This window comes from Tachysurus vachellii, chromosome 3 (assembly GCF_030014155.1).
Source record: "Tachysurus vachellii isolate PV-2020 chromosome 3, HZAU_Pvac_v1, whole genome shotgun sequence".
In the NCBI taxonomy this organism is placed as follows: domain Eukaryota; kingdom Metazoa; phylum Chordata; class Actinopteri; order Siluriformes; family Bagridae; genus Tachysurus; species Tachysurus vachellii.
The window spans coordinates 13,505,090-13,519,698 of NC_083462.1; the positions used below are offsets into that span (position 1 = coordinate 13,505,090).

Below are 14,609 nucleotides of genomic sequence, written 5' to 3' on the forward strand. Positions count from 1 at the left end.
TGCAGTGTATGTACAGTATTCGTTAAATGACTTAATTGATTAGGAGACTCCGCAGAGTTCAGCCTGTGAGAGCTAATTCGAGCACCGGCTTAGTAAATTTCTTTTGTTGTATAGAAATTTAGTAATAAAAAAAAGGGGTTTCATTTTTACCCTTAGCAAGGCAGTGTTTAGGTCGGGCTAAAACCGCATAGCGCATGTTATTAGTATCAGGTTAACGAACTTGATCTCCATGAGCAGGATTTCCAAGAGCTGTGTAAAATATCTGTATATAGCAGAATATAGACAACAAATCAGAAACATACAGCACTGGTAACTTTTTTCCCAAGAAGACTGAGAAAAGGATAAAACACACACACAAATAAAAAATACCCCAAATACTTTCCCTGTTAGTCGTATCTGTATCCACAGTTGTTTATATACCTAGTTTTGAATCAATTTCTTGTTCTCTGTCTTTGAGAAAGGGCCAATTATTCTTCTAACCAGATGCTGAGCCTTGTGTTGAATGACCCCCGTGTTACTTCTGTTAGTAGCTTTTAATTAAAAGGGAAGCTGCATCCTTTACACCAGCGGTGTCCAATCTTATCCACAAAGGGCCGGTGTGGGTGCAGGTTTTCATTCCAACCAAGCAGAAGCCACACCTGATTCCACCTGTTTAATCAGTTGTTCTTGGCTTTTAGTAGACTCTGGTGTGGCCTCTGCTTGGTTGGAATGAAAACCTGCACCCACACCGGCCCTTTCCGTATAAGGACACCGCTGCTCTAGTTTAATGTGTTTTTCAAGTAAATTATGAGTAAATCGTTCATGTAGTCATACTCTTTGCCACTGGGGGGCACTAGTGTGTTTTGTGAAATCATAAGTCTTTTAAGGTGCCACCTCATCCTCGGTGTGAAGTATAGATGGCAATAGAAGTAGGGCTTAGCTGACACAAAGGTCTGTTAGAACTTCCTCCATGGTAGGTGAGCATTCCGCTCCTTCTCTCCTTCCTCTGCGTCATCCAAAGTCACAGGAACTGGAAGGGGAGATTTACTGGAGAAGAGAAAACAGAATTAAAATACATTATATATATATATATATAAAACTATATATATATATATATATATATATATATAGGAAAGGGAAAACAAACCAGAGATAGTTACACAACTTACTTAATTAACTGCTGGTTAAAATATGCTAGCTAAGATCTTTAAAACAGAGCTACCTAACAAACATTTACATTTACAGCACTTAGCAGACACCCTTATCCAGAGTGACTTACAACTGAGGGTTAAGGGCCTTGCTCAGGGGCCCAGCAGTGGCAGCTTGGTGGACCTGGGGTTCAAACCCATGACCTTCCGATCAGTAGCCCAACACCTTAACCACTGAGCTACCACATCCCATCATCTCATCATCTCATCCCAACAATTTCCTGATTAAATGTTACATCGTAAGCAGAAAACCATGCTGTGTTAACATGTGCTAGAATGAACCTGTCTCCACTCTGTGTCATGAGCCTCCTGCATATCTCCATCTGCACATCCAGACCCCTCTTCATACTGCACATCTCCATGTACTCATGCAGATGCCTGTTCATGTCTGATTTTGCTGTGGCCAACTCCAGCTGTTGAAAGAAAGCAGAAGAATCAAATAGGACACCCCCCCAGAACATTAGGTTAATGTTACGATAGAAAATAAGACAAATAATTATATAAGACAGCCTGAGCCAAATATAGACCTACACCAGATCCTAAGACTGTGATAGCCTTCTTAATGCCTTCACAGCTCTAGCTGGGTCTGACAATGTACTAGTGATGCTGCTACACCAACATGCAGCAGCATAAACAATGACACAGTAGTGAAATTGCCACAGCTCCAATCATTTTAGGAATTTCCTTTCTGACAGTGTTCGATGCTCAGACACTCTCCTTCAGTTTAAATGTAGATTAAAGACATATCTCTTGAAAGGACTGTAGAAAGGAGATTAATATTTAATAATAATATTTATAACAGTTTATAATCACACCCTCCAGTGTCACCCAAATGAGGATGAGGTTCACTTTTGAGTCTGGTTCCTCTCAAGGTTTCTTCCTCTTCCATCTAAGGGATTTTTCCTCACCACAGTCCCCACAGTCACCTCAGGCTTGTTCATTAGGGATATATACACACATATTTCAATAGAAGTCTAATATTAATCTTGAACTTTTTGTACTATATTTCTGATGTTCTGTAAAGCTCCAAAGCACTTAGCTCCATGAAGACATGGTGTGTGAATGTTGGAAGAAACAGAAACCCTTTCCTAAGGAAAAAACTGCAAAACATTCAAGCAAGCCTGACTAAATCTGCCCAAATCGTGTGGTCTGAGAAAACTGTTATGGTCTGAGACCAAGGGAGAACTTTTTGGGCATAATTCTACCAGATTTGTTCGATGCAAAAACAAGACATGACCCAAAGAACACCACACACACCTACAGTGAAACATGCTGGTGGAAGCATCATGATATGGAGCTGCTTGTCTTACGTTTACGGCATTTGGTAGATACCCTTATTCAGGGCAACAGTCATCTTAGTTGAGGGTTAAGGGCCTTACTCAAGGGCCCAACAGTGGCAGCTTGGTGGGTATGGGATTCAAACTCACAGCCTTCCAATCAGAAGCCCAGTGCCTTAACTGGATTTAGAGCTCTAGTCAATAGTCATGTCACAATAAAGTCACAATGATGATCCAAAGCACAAATCCAAATCGACAAAGGAACAATATTGCAGTCTAGATTCAATTTCTGTGAAATAACTTGAAGAAGGTTGTGACCAGAAAATCTCCTCACACTTTGATAGATCTGAAGCATTTTTGCAGGAAGATAAGATGTTTTAATTGCTAGATTTTGAGTGTTTGATATATTTTAAGAGCATCTTCACATTTCACAACATTTGCCAGACGTAAATCAGGACAAGAAAGAATTTTCTTTTGCAAATCTCAAAACTGGTGTGATTAAAAAAAAAAAGTTGTTTTCACTTTCTCCATATGAATTCAGAGCATAAGACACCAAAAACACTTACCTCTATCTGGTCTATGGTTTCTTGGTATTCCTTCTCACGAAACTTGAACATAGACTCTGTGTCCTTTATCACCTTCTCTATGGACTCGTCCTGCTGTGTACAAAAAAAAGAACAGAACTGTATTCTCTGAAATCAGTTGACCTAATAAACTCAATATCATCCTAAGGCATTGATATTTTATTTTATGTTTGTCTCAATATTTAAGACTATATACCATCGAGGCAACATCATGCCTTATATACAGTATTTCAACAGAAAATAATGATTTTTCAGAATAATTTAGCATCATCCAGCTATACTGTAAATGTACCCAGTAAGAGTACAAGAGTATCAAAAGCTCTGTACCTCCCCATTAGTGTCCACAGCCAAGGTGCATCCTGGGAAATCCTCCCAGAGCAGTAATGTTTCTTCTGTTTCTTCCCAAGCCAGACTATCACAGTCATCCTCAAACTCATTGTCATGCCTACTAAACACACGGAAGCATTATCAGGCCATTAAGAGATCAAATCAATACTAATAGTTCAGAGTAGACTACTGAGAATCATAACTCCAAATCTAATAAAGGGTCTTAAAATATTTCTTATAATTAGTTAATATAAAAATCTTTGTTGCTTTGTTCAAGAAATGAAAAATATTGTACTCGTAAACAACTCGTTTAGTTCTGGAAGCAAAATGACTACATATTTTCCATATCTGTATTAGTGTTCCTTTTGGATGTATTTCCTGTTCAATTTGAATCTGGTAATTCACAAATAAACTCATAAAAAAAAGCAAGTTCTGTCATTGGAGTGGATCTGGTCCCTCTGGAGGTGGTTGTTGAGAAGAGAGTGATGCCCAAATTGCTGGTCATTATAGAGAACACATCTCAGCCTCTAAAACACATGCTTGTTGTATTGAGGAGTAATTTTAGCTGGAGATCGATCGATCTATCTATCTATCTATCTATCTATCTATCTATCTATCTATCTATCTATCTATCTATCTATCTATCTATCTATCTATCTATCCATATCCATCCATCCATCCATCCATTTATCTGTATGTCTTAAACACTTTGTTACTAATCTATTGACTGAAAAGTTGTTCTCAGACACTTACAGTTGGTTGAGAATCCTCTGCATTTCTTCATTAACCGGATTGGTCGATGAGCCACACAGCTCCGGCTCTTTGCTCTTGCATCCCTCACTCACAGACATGCTGACCGAGTCGTCGCTACCGTTGGGTTTATTAGTCTGTGAGGCCTGTTTGCAGTGGCAGCGGGTCAGTGTTGAGGGAGGTGTAGCCACCTGCTAACGTGAGAAAGGGTAACTATGGCAACACACAATAGAACAACGAAGAACTAGAAGAATGCATAGTAAATTTCCAGTCCAGGTAACATTGAAACATTGACTAGTTTTCATTCATTCCAGCTTGGTTCCTCTCAAGATGTGTCCAGGTCTCAACCTGATTTCTGAGTTCTTACTGCAGAGCTGCCTGATAAAAAAATACTTAATGACAGTTATATGACATCATAAATGTGGGTGTGGCCAACATCAAACTGGACGTGTATGACCTATGCTTTATTTATTTTATACAAATAGCTCCATTTGGTCAGGACTATTATATTGCACATATTTATGATGCACAAGATGTACTGCTTTAGCAAAATAAGAATTATTTCTGATCCTATCCTGTATCCTATTTGTGATAGAATAACTTTCAAGAAAAGTTTGATTGATGTGTGTATGTATGTTAAAAGTAAAAGTAATTTAAAAAGAAAGGAATGTAAAATAGTATGAACATATAATAAAGCTTTTGCAACATTGTTCTTTAACACAGTCAGGCCAATAAAGCTCATCTGAGTACATGTACTTTGTCTAACCAAGACTGAGGTGAGAAGAACTCTATGTAGTAACTCTAACTCACTGCTGGACCAGACAACATTCCTGGCAGAGTGTTCAGGGAATGCAGAGAACTAGCTCACGGATATCTTCAACATTTCTGAGCAGTGCTGTTTTTCCTAAGTGCCTCAAGACAACCACCATCGTCCCTGTGCCAAAGAATTCTACAGTGTCCTGCCTCAATGACTATCGTCCCGTCGCACTCACGCCCATCGTGATGAAGTGCTTTGAAACGCTCATATTGAGGCACATCAAGACCCAGCTACCACCCTCCCTGGACCCCGTGCATTTTGTGTACTGTCCAAACCTCATTACGGACACCATTGCTATGACCCTCCATCATATGCTGTTCATCAGCTGAGCCTGCTGGGCCTGAACACCTCCCTCTACAAGTAAATCCTGAGCTTCCTGACTGGGAGAGCTCAGTCAGTCTGGATTGGGGAACAGCATCTCCAGCACCCCCACAATGAGCACTGGAGCTCCACAAGGCTGCATGCTCAGCCCACTGCTGTTCACTTTGCAGACTCACGTCTGTGTAGCAATGCACAGCTCAAACCACATCATCAATTTCACCGATGACACGACCAGTCAGCATACAGAGAGAAGGTGCAACAGCTAACTGCCTGGTGTAGAGCCAACAATCTGTCTCTGAACATTGATAAAACTAAAGAGATGGGTGTTAACTTCAGAAGAGCACAGAGCAAACACTCTCCACAAACACTTGTTCATCTGGTGAAGAAATTCACCTGGTCACACCAGCTCCATCACCAAGAAAGCTCAGCAGCGTCTCTACTTACTTCGAAGGCTGAGAAAAGCCCATCTCCCTCCTCCCGTCCTGACCACGTTTTACAGAGGGACCATTGAGAGCATTCTGAGCAGCTGCCTCACTGTCTGGTTTGGGAACTGCACCATTTTGGTTCACAAGGCACTGCAGCGGATAGTGAGGACAACTGAGAAGATAATTGGAGTCTCTCTTCAGTGTATCACAGACATTTACACCACACACTGCATCTGCAAAGCCAACAGCGTCGTGGACGACCCCACACACCCCTCACATACACTCTTCTCCCTATTGTACCATAGCAATCGGGCCCTCGCAACCAGATTTTGTCCTGTAGTGTTTTGTATTATCTGTTTGCAATGTCTTTTGTCTTGCACTGTTTGTACTAGATTGCACACAATGCACTTTATGTGGCTAGGAAAAATTACTTCCAGTCCTTAGCTCTCTGTTCTGTGTAGGTGTGATTTATGTAGCTCTATGTTGAATTATGTAGCTCTATGTTGATTTATGTAGCTCTATGTTGAATTATGTAGCTCTATGTTGATTTATGTAGCTCTATGTTGATTTATGGAAGAACGTTGTTTCATTTCACCATGTACAGTAGTGATAGCCTAGTAGTTAAGGTGTTGAATTACCAATAGGAAGGTTGTGAGTTCGATTCCTACGTCCACCAAGCTGCCACTGCTGGACCCCTGAGCAAGGCCCTTAACCCTCAATTGCTCAGTTGTATAAAAATGAGATAAAATGTAAGTCGCTCTGGATAAGTGCGTCTGCTAAATGCTGTAAATGTAAAATGTAAAAAATGTACTGCATCAACCATATATGGCTGAAATGACAATAAAAGCTTTCTGACTTGACTTGAATTTGAGAGAGAGAGAGAGAGAGAGAGAGAGAGAGAGAGAGAGAGAGAGAGAGAGAAAGAGAGCGAGAGAGAGAGAGAGTCAGAGAGAGAGAGAGCAAGAGAGAGAGAGAGAGAGAGAGAGAGAGAGCTAAGTTAAAGCAAATATAACCAAGGAGAATGTAAGTAATGTAAGAGGCAGAAGAAAAGCAAAGGAATAAAATGGATATATGGAACACCACCACGTGTGTTTAAATGACTCACTGATGGATTTTGTTTACTGGTATTTTGGTGAAAAATTAATAAGCATTAGAATAAAGCAGACTGTGACGTACTACTTACTAAAGCTTATCATACAGAGTTTTACTATGTGTCCTGAAAAATCAGATAATTTTAGAGATTGATGTTGACGTTTCATTTTGTATTTAGTTTAGTGTTATGTTGTTACCTGGAAGATCTGAGACATGTCCTCACAGTTCCGCTGCTGTGCGACATCACACAGGCGTGCAGTGATGTCAATCCTTCTACAGATGTCCATATCCACCTTCCTGGCTTTCTCCTGGATCTTACTGTCCAAGTCTGAGAGGTTCTGATGGGAAGTGTAAAGAATTAGCTTACAAAGCAATTCTATACAGTATATAGCATACAGCGTATTTATTTGACGTTATATTTAACTTTTTTTTCGTTCTATCTAACTCACATTGCTCATGAGGCCCTTGAAGACGATGAGCTCAGCCTTCAGCTGCTTTACTCGGAGAGCCAGCTTATCCTGACACATCTCACTTATGTACAGGTCCTAAACACATAAATGTAACGTTAACATACATTGTTAAGACGCTACCACAATACCTCTTTTACACTACCACGATAACTTTAACAGAAATGAAGCTGATGCTCATCTTCATCAGTTGCTTAAAAGCTCCTGGTTACACAATTGCACATGATTATATAGGGTACAGTTGCTGTTCTTTTGGCTTTCTGTTCAGGGTCGCCAGATTCCTTCCTGACGCAACCTTCCCATTTTATCTAGGCTTGGAAATTTTGGGTAAAATCTTGGGATTTTAATCTAATCTGCAGTTTGAACAATCACAAATATTATGCACAGGCCTTTTATTTATCAAGTACAGATTCAAGATGTCTAATTTTAGTACACTGGAAGGTAACTAAACGACAACTAAATTATCAACTAAAACTTGTTCATCAAGAAAGAAGCAATGTTAGCATCACTCTTAACCTTTTAACAACAGACTTTCATCTCCTCATAGATTAGCAGGTACCTATACGGATGTCTATGTGTGGCAGCTTAGTGGTTAACGCTCAGTTGTACATAATGAGATAAAACGTACACTGCTCTGTATAAGGACTGTAGTCTGCCAAAATGCCGTAAACATAAATGTCTAGATATCAGGAATCTGGACTTGTACCAGCTGAGTTCACTGTTTAAGGTACCAATAGAATTGCACTATAAGCACAACGAGCTATGGGCTCATCAAACGGGCTACTGAATGTTTAGAACTATTTGCACTACACACACTCACGTCTACACATTTCATAGACTCGAAATGCCTCATAATAATTATTCCCTACCTCAAGACATTGAATGTGCAATATCTTAATATTGTTTCAACTTTTATTGTTATAGTTACATTTATAAAACACTGTTCACATAACACCATGCAATATCTCAGCTGTTTACTACTTCAAGTAAATAGTATTTTACCAGATCACTTATGTTAATGTTTATACTCTTTTATATTTATGTGTATAATTTTTGTTCTTTTTTACCATTTTATGCACCATAAAGGACTGACACTTAATTCGTTGTACCCTGTGTAATGACAATAAAGAATATTTAACCTTATCAAAATGAAGCAAAAATACTACATGCATGGTTGGAAACTTTATACTGTGGTTAAAAAAGCTTGCTGAATTGAACTGAACATGATTGACTTGAGTAACATTAACACAGTTTGTTTTTTGTTCTTCTAACATGATCTAATGACATATTCTATATTCTATATTCTATATTCTATATTGGACTAGACTACCTGGTCTAAATGATCAGAATATGTACCGTACAAACACAGTACATCATCACTTTAAAATGATTTGTTTTGTGTGTCCTCGTAACAGGGGCGCAACTAATTACACTACGTGGTTGAGACGTGCTGTATGAAGAATTCATAGTGTCAATCGTCAAATCCGAGCTTATATTTTACCTCTTCTAGCTCTGTGATCTTGTCCTGTAGGTCCAATCTGACTGCATACTCCTCTTCCCACCTGCCATGAAAGAAGTGACATTATAAATATAACCTGTCTTCATGCGTAAGAGCTCAGCAGAAGTTGGATTGTGCTTTGTGTGTAGTTTAAATTTTGTTCGCTTCGATCGTATCGTATGGAAATAAAAAAAAAAAAAAAACCTCATGATATAGTTTTCCTTACAGCATTATACTACAGATTTCTTTTCTGTCTGCAGTGGTGTTTATACATACTACAAAAACTACTCTTTATATTTTTGTCACATATACATTACAGCACAGTGAAATCCTTTCTTCACATATCCCAACTTTGGAGGTTGGGGTCAGAGCACAGGTGCAGATATGATACAGCACCACTGGAGCAATGAGGGTTAAGGGCCTTGTTCAAGGGCCCAACAGTGGCAGCCTGGCAGTGCTGGTGCCTGAACCCTGATCCATCAATCAACAACCCAGAACCTTAACCTCTTGAGCCACCAGCTTTATGTGCACTGTATATACAGTATAGGGCAAATTGTAGTGCAAAGAGGAAACAGGTGACGTTTCAGGAAGGACGTGAAAAAAAAACATGTAAGCAGTCACAAACACACAACATGATAACGAGTTATAACAAAAACAGGCTTTAAATGAAATGTTTGCATAGATCTAAACTGGGATGCATGAAGGAAAGTTGGGAATGTGAAGGAATGAAATGAGAGATGAAAGGAAGTTCAAGATCCTCTTGAACACTTGGAGCATCCACAGTCATGCTGCATTGCAGGTGCTGAAGGATAGGGGGAGGAGGCCGAAGTGAATCTGAGAAGTGTGTGTATGTGTGTGTGTGTGTGTGTGTCCAGTGTTTTTGATTTAGTATTATATCCTGTCACATGGATTCGTGTAAAGTCTAAAAATCAAATATTCTGGTGTTAAAACAAACCTAGTATAACTAAGACTTGTATAAGAATTTCATTTGTTAAATTATCCTCACATTGTCACATATAAACAGCAGTGACCTGATTGTCAGGATTATCATTTCTTTGATTTCTAACAGCACTCACCATAATCACACTATAACTAGCATTTCAGATGTATGAACATTAGGAGACAGATAAAACACCAGCTTTCTGGATGCTCAGATTTATGGGAGTTTTTCCATATATATACCAATCAGGCATAACATTATGCATTGCCCACCTTTCTTATATTGTGTTGATCCCCATTTTGCAGCCCTGACCTGTCAAGGCAGGGACTCCACTAAACCCCTGAAGGTGTGGTGTGGTATCTTGCACCAAGATGTTAGCAGCAGATCCTTTAAGTCCTGTAAGTTTCGAGGTAGGGCCTCTAAGGATTGGACTTTGTTAAGCACATCCCAGAGATGCTTGATAGAATTGAGATCTGGGGAATATAAAGGCCAAGTCAACACCCCAAACCCGTTGTTGTGCTCCTCAAGCCATTCTTGAACCATTTTTGCTTTATGGCAGGGCGCACTGACCTGCTAAAAGAGGCCACAGCCATCAGGAAATACCGTTTACATGAAAGGGTGTACAAGGTCTGCAATAACACTTAGGTAGGAGGACGTGTCAAAGTAACATCCACATAGATAACAGGACCCAAGGTTTACCAGCAGATCATTGATTCTTATAGCATCACACCTCCTCCACTGCGCATCCTTGTGCCATGTGTTCCCCAGGTGAGCGACACAGACACACCTGGCCATCCACGTGATGAAAAACAAAATGTGATTTAACAGACCACACGGGCCAGCCTTCATTACCCTCCACCATCACTAAGGCTTGACTGCCCAGAACCCTGTTGCTGGTTCACCACTGTTCCGTCCTTGGACCACTTTAGATAGATACTGACCACTGCAGTCTGGGAAGACCTCACAAGAGCTGCAGTCATCTAGCCATTACAATTTGGCTCTTGTCAAACTCGCTCAAGTCCTCACACTTGCCCATTTTTCCTGCTTCTAACACATCAACTTTGAGGACAAAATGTTCACTTACTGCCTAATATACATCGCTTACTAACAGGTGCCATGATGAAGAGATAATCAGCGGTATTCACGTCACCTGTCAGTGGCCATAATGTTATGCCTGAGACAGACAGACATACAGACAGATAGATAGATTATTATTATTATTATTATTATTATTATTATTATGCATTAGATTATTACATGTTTAGGACATGTTTGGCAGAAATTTGATCACAAACGTTCAATCAGATTGTGATGCATTTAATCAATGTCACACGCATTTGTGATACTGCTTTTATAAACAAGAAATTAATATTGAAGAAGAAATATTTCAAACACAATATGGCCAGATGTTCTGTTATGTATGTATTTGTGCTCCACTAGCAGAATCAGATCCTCAAGAAGTTGCTTCTGATAAAATTTGTACCATTTCTTCCTTTTCGTCTTCATCTGATGATATTTTAGTAGTCATATTTTCTAAATGGTATCCTTTGTTATGACAGCTGATGGTGTCACTAAACTACTTTAGTGACCGTTTCGAACTAGGAAGTGGAATTTTACATGGTGAACACAGACGAGTGGAGTGATGGACATGGTGAAATGTCCTCAGTGAGGTTATGGGGAACATAAGCACTCTTGAAAAGTTGCTCGGTCAATCAGATAAGTGGACCAGGATTATATTATTAATCTGTAATCGATCTCAGTGTGGCTGTGATAAGGTCAGCAGTGCGTGGGACTTTGCAGTAAAGTATTTAAGCTAATAGCTGCTGATATTTAGTTAATGTAGGTTTGGCCATTCAGGGGAAAATCTCTTCATGGCTAAGTGAAAGAGTGAAAAATCTTGATAATAAAGCAATGTAAATGTACATGTGACACAGCATAGCGATCCTCTAAAGGGAAATGTAATAGAAGGCAAAAGCTTGTGCACCCCTGACCAGTACATCCATATGCGGTTCTTCGAACCCTCACCACAAAGTTTGAAGCACACAATTGTATTGAAGGTCTCTGTGAGCTGAATCACTGGAGCTAAGCAACTTGAACCCTGTTCCAATATGAAAAAATGCACAGAGCTCCACAAAGACATGGTGTGTGAAGGTTGGAGTGAAGAACTCGGGTGTCCTGCACTGAGCCCTGACTCTGACTCAACACCACTGAACACCTTTGTGATGAACTGGAACACAGACTGAACCCCAGACCTCCTCACTCTTACATCATCAGTGTCTGATCTCACTGATGCTCTTGTAGCTGAATGAACACAAATCCACACAGACACACAACAACATCTAGTGGAAAGACTTCACAGGAGAAGTCTTATAACAACAAAGAAAGGGGAATTAATCTATAATTCCATGTTCAGCAATTCCAGAATGTATATCTGCATGTTTTTGTAAGAGTTTGATCATGTACTGCATCATATATATATATATATATATATATATATATATATATATATATATATATATATATATATATATATATATATAATATAATGGCAGGATCGATTAATCTTCCAGATGTTAACAGATTCATTAACAACTGCCTTCATGTAAGGTCTAAATGTACGATTTCTTGCTCTAATTACTTCACTATATTTCAATGCGTCATCATTTTAAATAAAAAGTAGCAAAACCATAAGTTTATATTACAAAAATATCACAACATATAACTGTGAAAGATGACAAATTCCAAAAGGTATAAAAAACAAAAACAATAATGGATTAACCAGATGTATATCAAAGTTTAATTTTGGTCTCTTGGGGTACAAGGAAAGTCTACATCAAGACTCTTCTCTGTTCTGGCACCGAGGTGGTGGAATGACTTCCCCTAAATGTCCAAACAGCTGAGTCATTTGCTTAGTCTGTGACCTAGTGAATCTGCATCAAGATGATGGTGACTTCAAACATAAAGACGTCTTCCAAACACCATAAATGTGAACGTCTTCGTTATTTTGACTAAATGTGTATTTGATGTGAACCGCTTTCTTCAATATCAAGGCATTCAGTATTTTTATTAGGATTATGGTCATATTTACTAAGGTAAAGACCCACAGCTGTACGATGACCCAGAAAAAAAAAATTGTATGTCTGGCTAAATATATTTAATGTATACAGAATGCAATATAATATTAAAGTAGAAAAACATTATTTATTTTTCAGGTATGTCCCTGATTAGGATCAGAAACAATATATTATGCCCTTAACTAAGAAAAGGACAAACTATAAGCTAGACTTTGCAGCTATATTTCCATCTGGTTTGCTCAGAGAATTTTAAACCATGGTTCATAGAGATTTGATAGAACAGAAATGCTGACCTTTGCTTGTATTCATCCCTTTCCAGCTTCACCTTTGCCAGCACATTATTAAGGGCCCGAATTTCTGGTGTGATGGTGTCGATTTGAACCCCAACCCCGTCTTGATATGGCCAGGACACTCTGGGACCAGAAAACCTCAAATCCCAGCCGTTGTTCAACCGTCCAGTGGATTTGTGAAACAAAACTGAGGTTGGATGAACCTGAGATGTGGAGTTAGTAAACCTTTCTGTCCCATCATAGCTCTGTCTGATACTGGAGATGGACTTAGGAACAACTGGAGATAGGGGGAATAATGGAGAAAGATTGGAATTTGAGTCCATTAGACCTGCTGAGTCCTGATTTCCAACCAATATCTTGTTTCTGGACATGAGTCCAGAGCCATTAAGTGTTGGTCCTAGTAAAGTCCTGGTCGAGCATGTTGAATCATTTGCATTCGAACTTGCTGTAAAGTCTGTTTCTGACTGGACAGTGCAATGTCTTTTACCTTGTCCACATCCTCTGTCATTATTATTGGCCTCCCTGGCCTGCTGAAGCTGGTTTTCCAGGGCTTTGTTTCGGCGCTCTAGCTCATGCACTTTGGCCAAGAAGCAGCGGAACCGCAGGTTCAGAGTCTTCAGGACGCAAATGTTGGAGCCGAGATCATTGCGCAGAGCCGCAGCAGGAGGAGGAGGAGGAGGATGAGGAAGAGATGCTCGGTACAGTGAACCGCTGGAATGGAAATACGGAAAGCTGCTGGACAGTGAGCCAGAATCCAAAAAATCTTGTCCAGCATCACCAAAGAAAAAGCCCGTGTATCCAGGCTCCGTATCTGATAAAGTCGCCCCGGGATCCTGCGGCTGCTGCTGGACCGCGTACGCGCTTTCACCCAAAACCGGATTCATTCTAGAGCTGGAAAATCGGAAGTGCTCGAAATCTGGCATGAACTCCGTTTTCACGTTGACAGTTTTGCATATAAAAACAAAAACAAAGCTGATTGTTATTTATTAGGCTGCCGCACACCAGCACAGTACAGAAAGATGCTGCGCTGCTGCCCAGGAGAAGCCTGATGGAGCGCGCAGGGTCTCAGTGCGGATTACCGCAGTTACACTAATATACCTTCTTAATACACCTTCCTACACACTAATATGCTTCTTATTTCTTCTACTCACTAGGCATTGAAGCCGTACAGTATTTAAACGATATGACTGGTTTCACGGTGTAATTACTCCACAGTGTCGCGTATTATAAGAGTTTTATAAGACTTTTTTCTTTGCGCGTTAAGCTTATAGTCCAAGCTTTACGGCACCAATAACACTAACCTGACGTCAGTCAGCAGCAAAAACCACTGCGTAGTTCAAACTGATCAGCTGATAAAAGCCTCCTGTATTTTGGAGGAAAAAAAATATCCATATTACATACTTATCATATTCACATGTTCACATATCTAATTCCAGTTGTATTCCCATAACTGTTATAAAGCTCTCCACTCTTCTCTCCTATGAAGTCTTTCCACTAGATGTTGTTGTGTGTCTGTGTGGATTTGTGTTCATTCAGCTACAAGAGCATTAGTGAGATCAG

At 39.7% G+C, this 14,609-nt stretch overlaps 1 protein-coding gene across 4 annotated transcripts; it reads right to left on the bottom strand.

Moving 5' to 3' along the window:
- Positions 1-762: 762 nt before the first annotated feature.
- On the bottom strand, positions 763-14,041 carry iffo1a (intermediate filament family orphan 1a). Of its 4 annotated transcripts, none has more exons than XM_060864892.1 (9): positions 13,053-14,041; positions 8,749-8,809; positions 7,230-7,325; positions 6,978-7,118; positions 4,129-4,316; positions 3,376-3,493; positions 3,031-3,123; positions 1,470-1,600; positions 763-1,026 (listed from the first exon to the last, which is right to left on the bottom strand). In XM_060864892.1, exons 1-9 carry the CDS (start codon positions 13,970-13,972, stop codon positions 936-938), a joined length of 1,839 nt encoding a protein of 612 aa, XP_060720875.1. In that variant the 5' UTR covers positions 13,973-14,041; the 3' UTR covers positions 763-935. The 4 variants fall into 4 exon arrangements, with proteins under 4 accessions (XP_060720875.1, XP_060720874.1, XP_060720873.1 ...); XM_060864891.1 differs by having other exon boundaries at positions 3,376-3,496; XM_060864890.1 differs by having other exon boundaries at positions 4,129-4,319.
- Positions 14,042-14,609: the final 568 nt, after the last annotated feature.

Coding starts and splice junctions, on each gene's coding strand:
- iffo1a (XM_060864889.1), bottom strand. CDS start 13,972: ATGCCAGATTTCGAGCACTTCCGATTTTCCAGCTCTAGAATGAATCCG. Junction 3,124..3,375: donor CTGTGGACACTAATGGGGAG/GTACAGAGCTTT, acceptor TTTTGTACACAG/CAGGACGAGTCCATAGAGAA. Junction 1,601..3,030: donor AAACCATAGACCAGATAGAG/GTAAGTGTTTTT, acceptor TTCTTTCAACAG/CTGGAGTTGGCCACAGCAAA.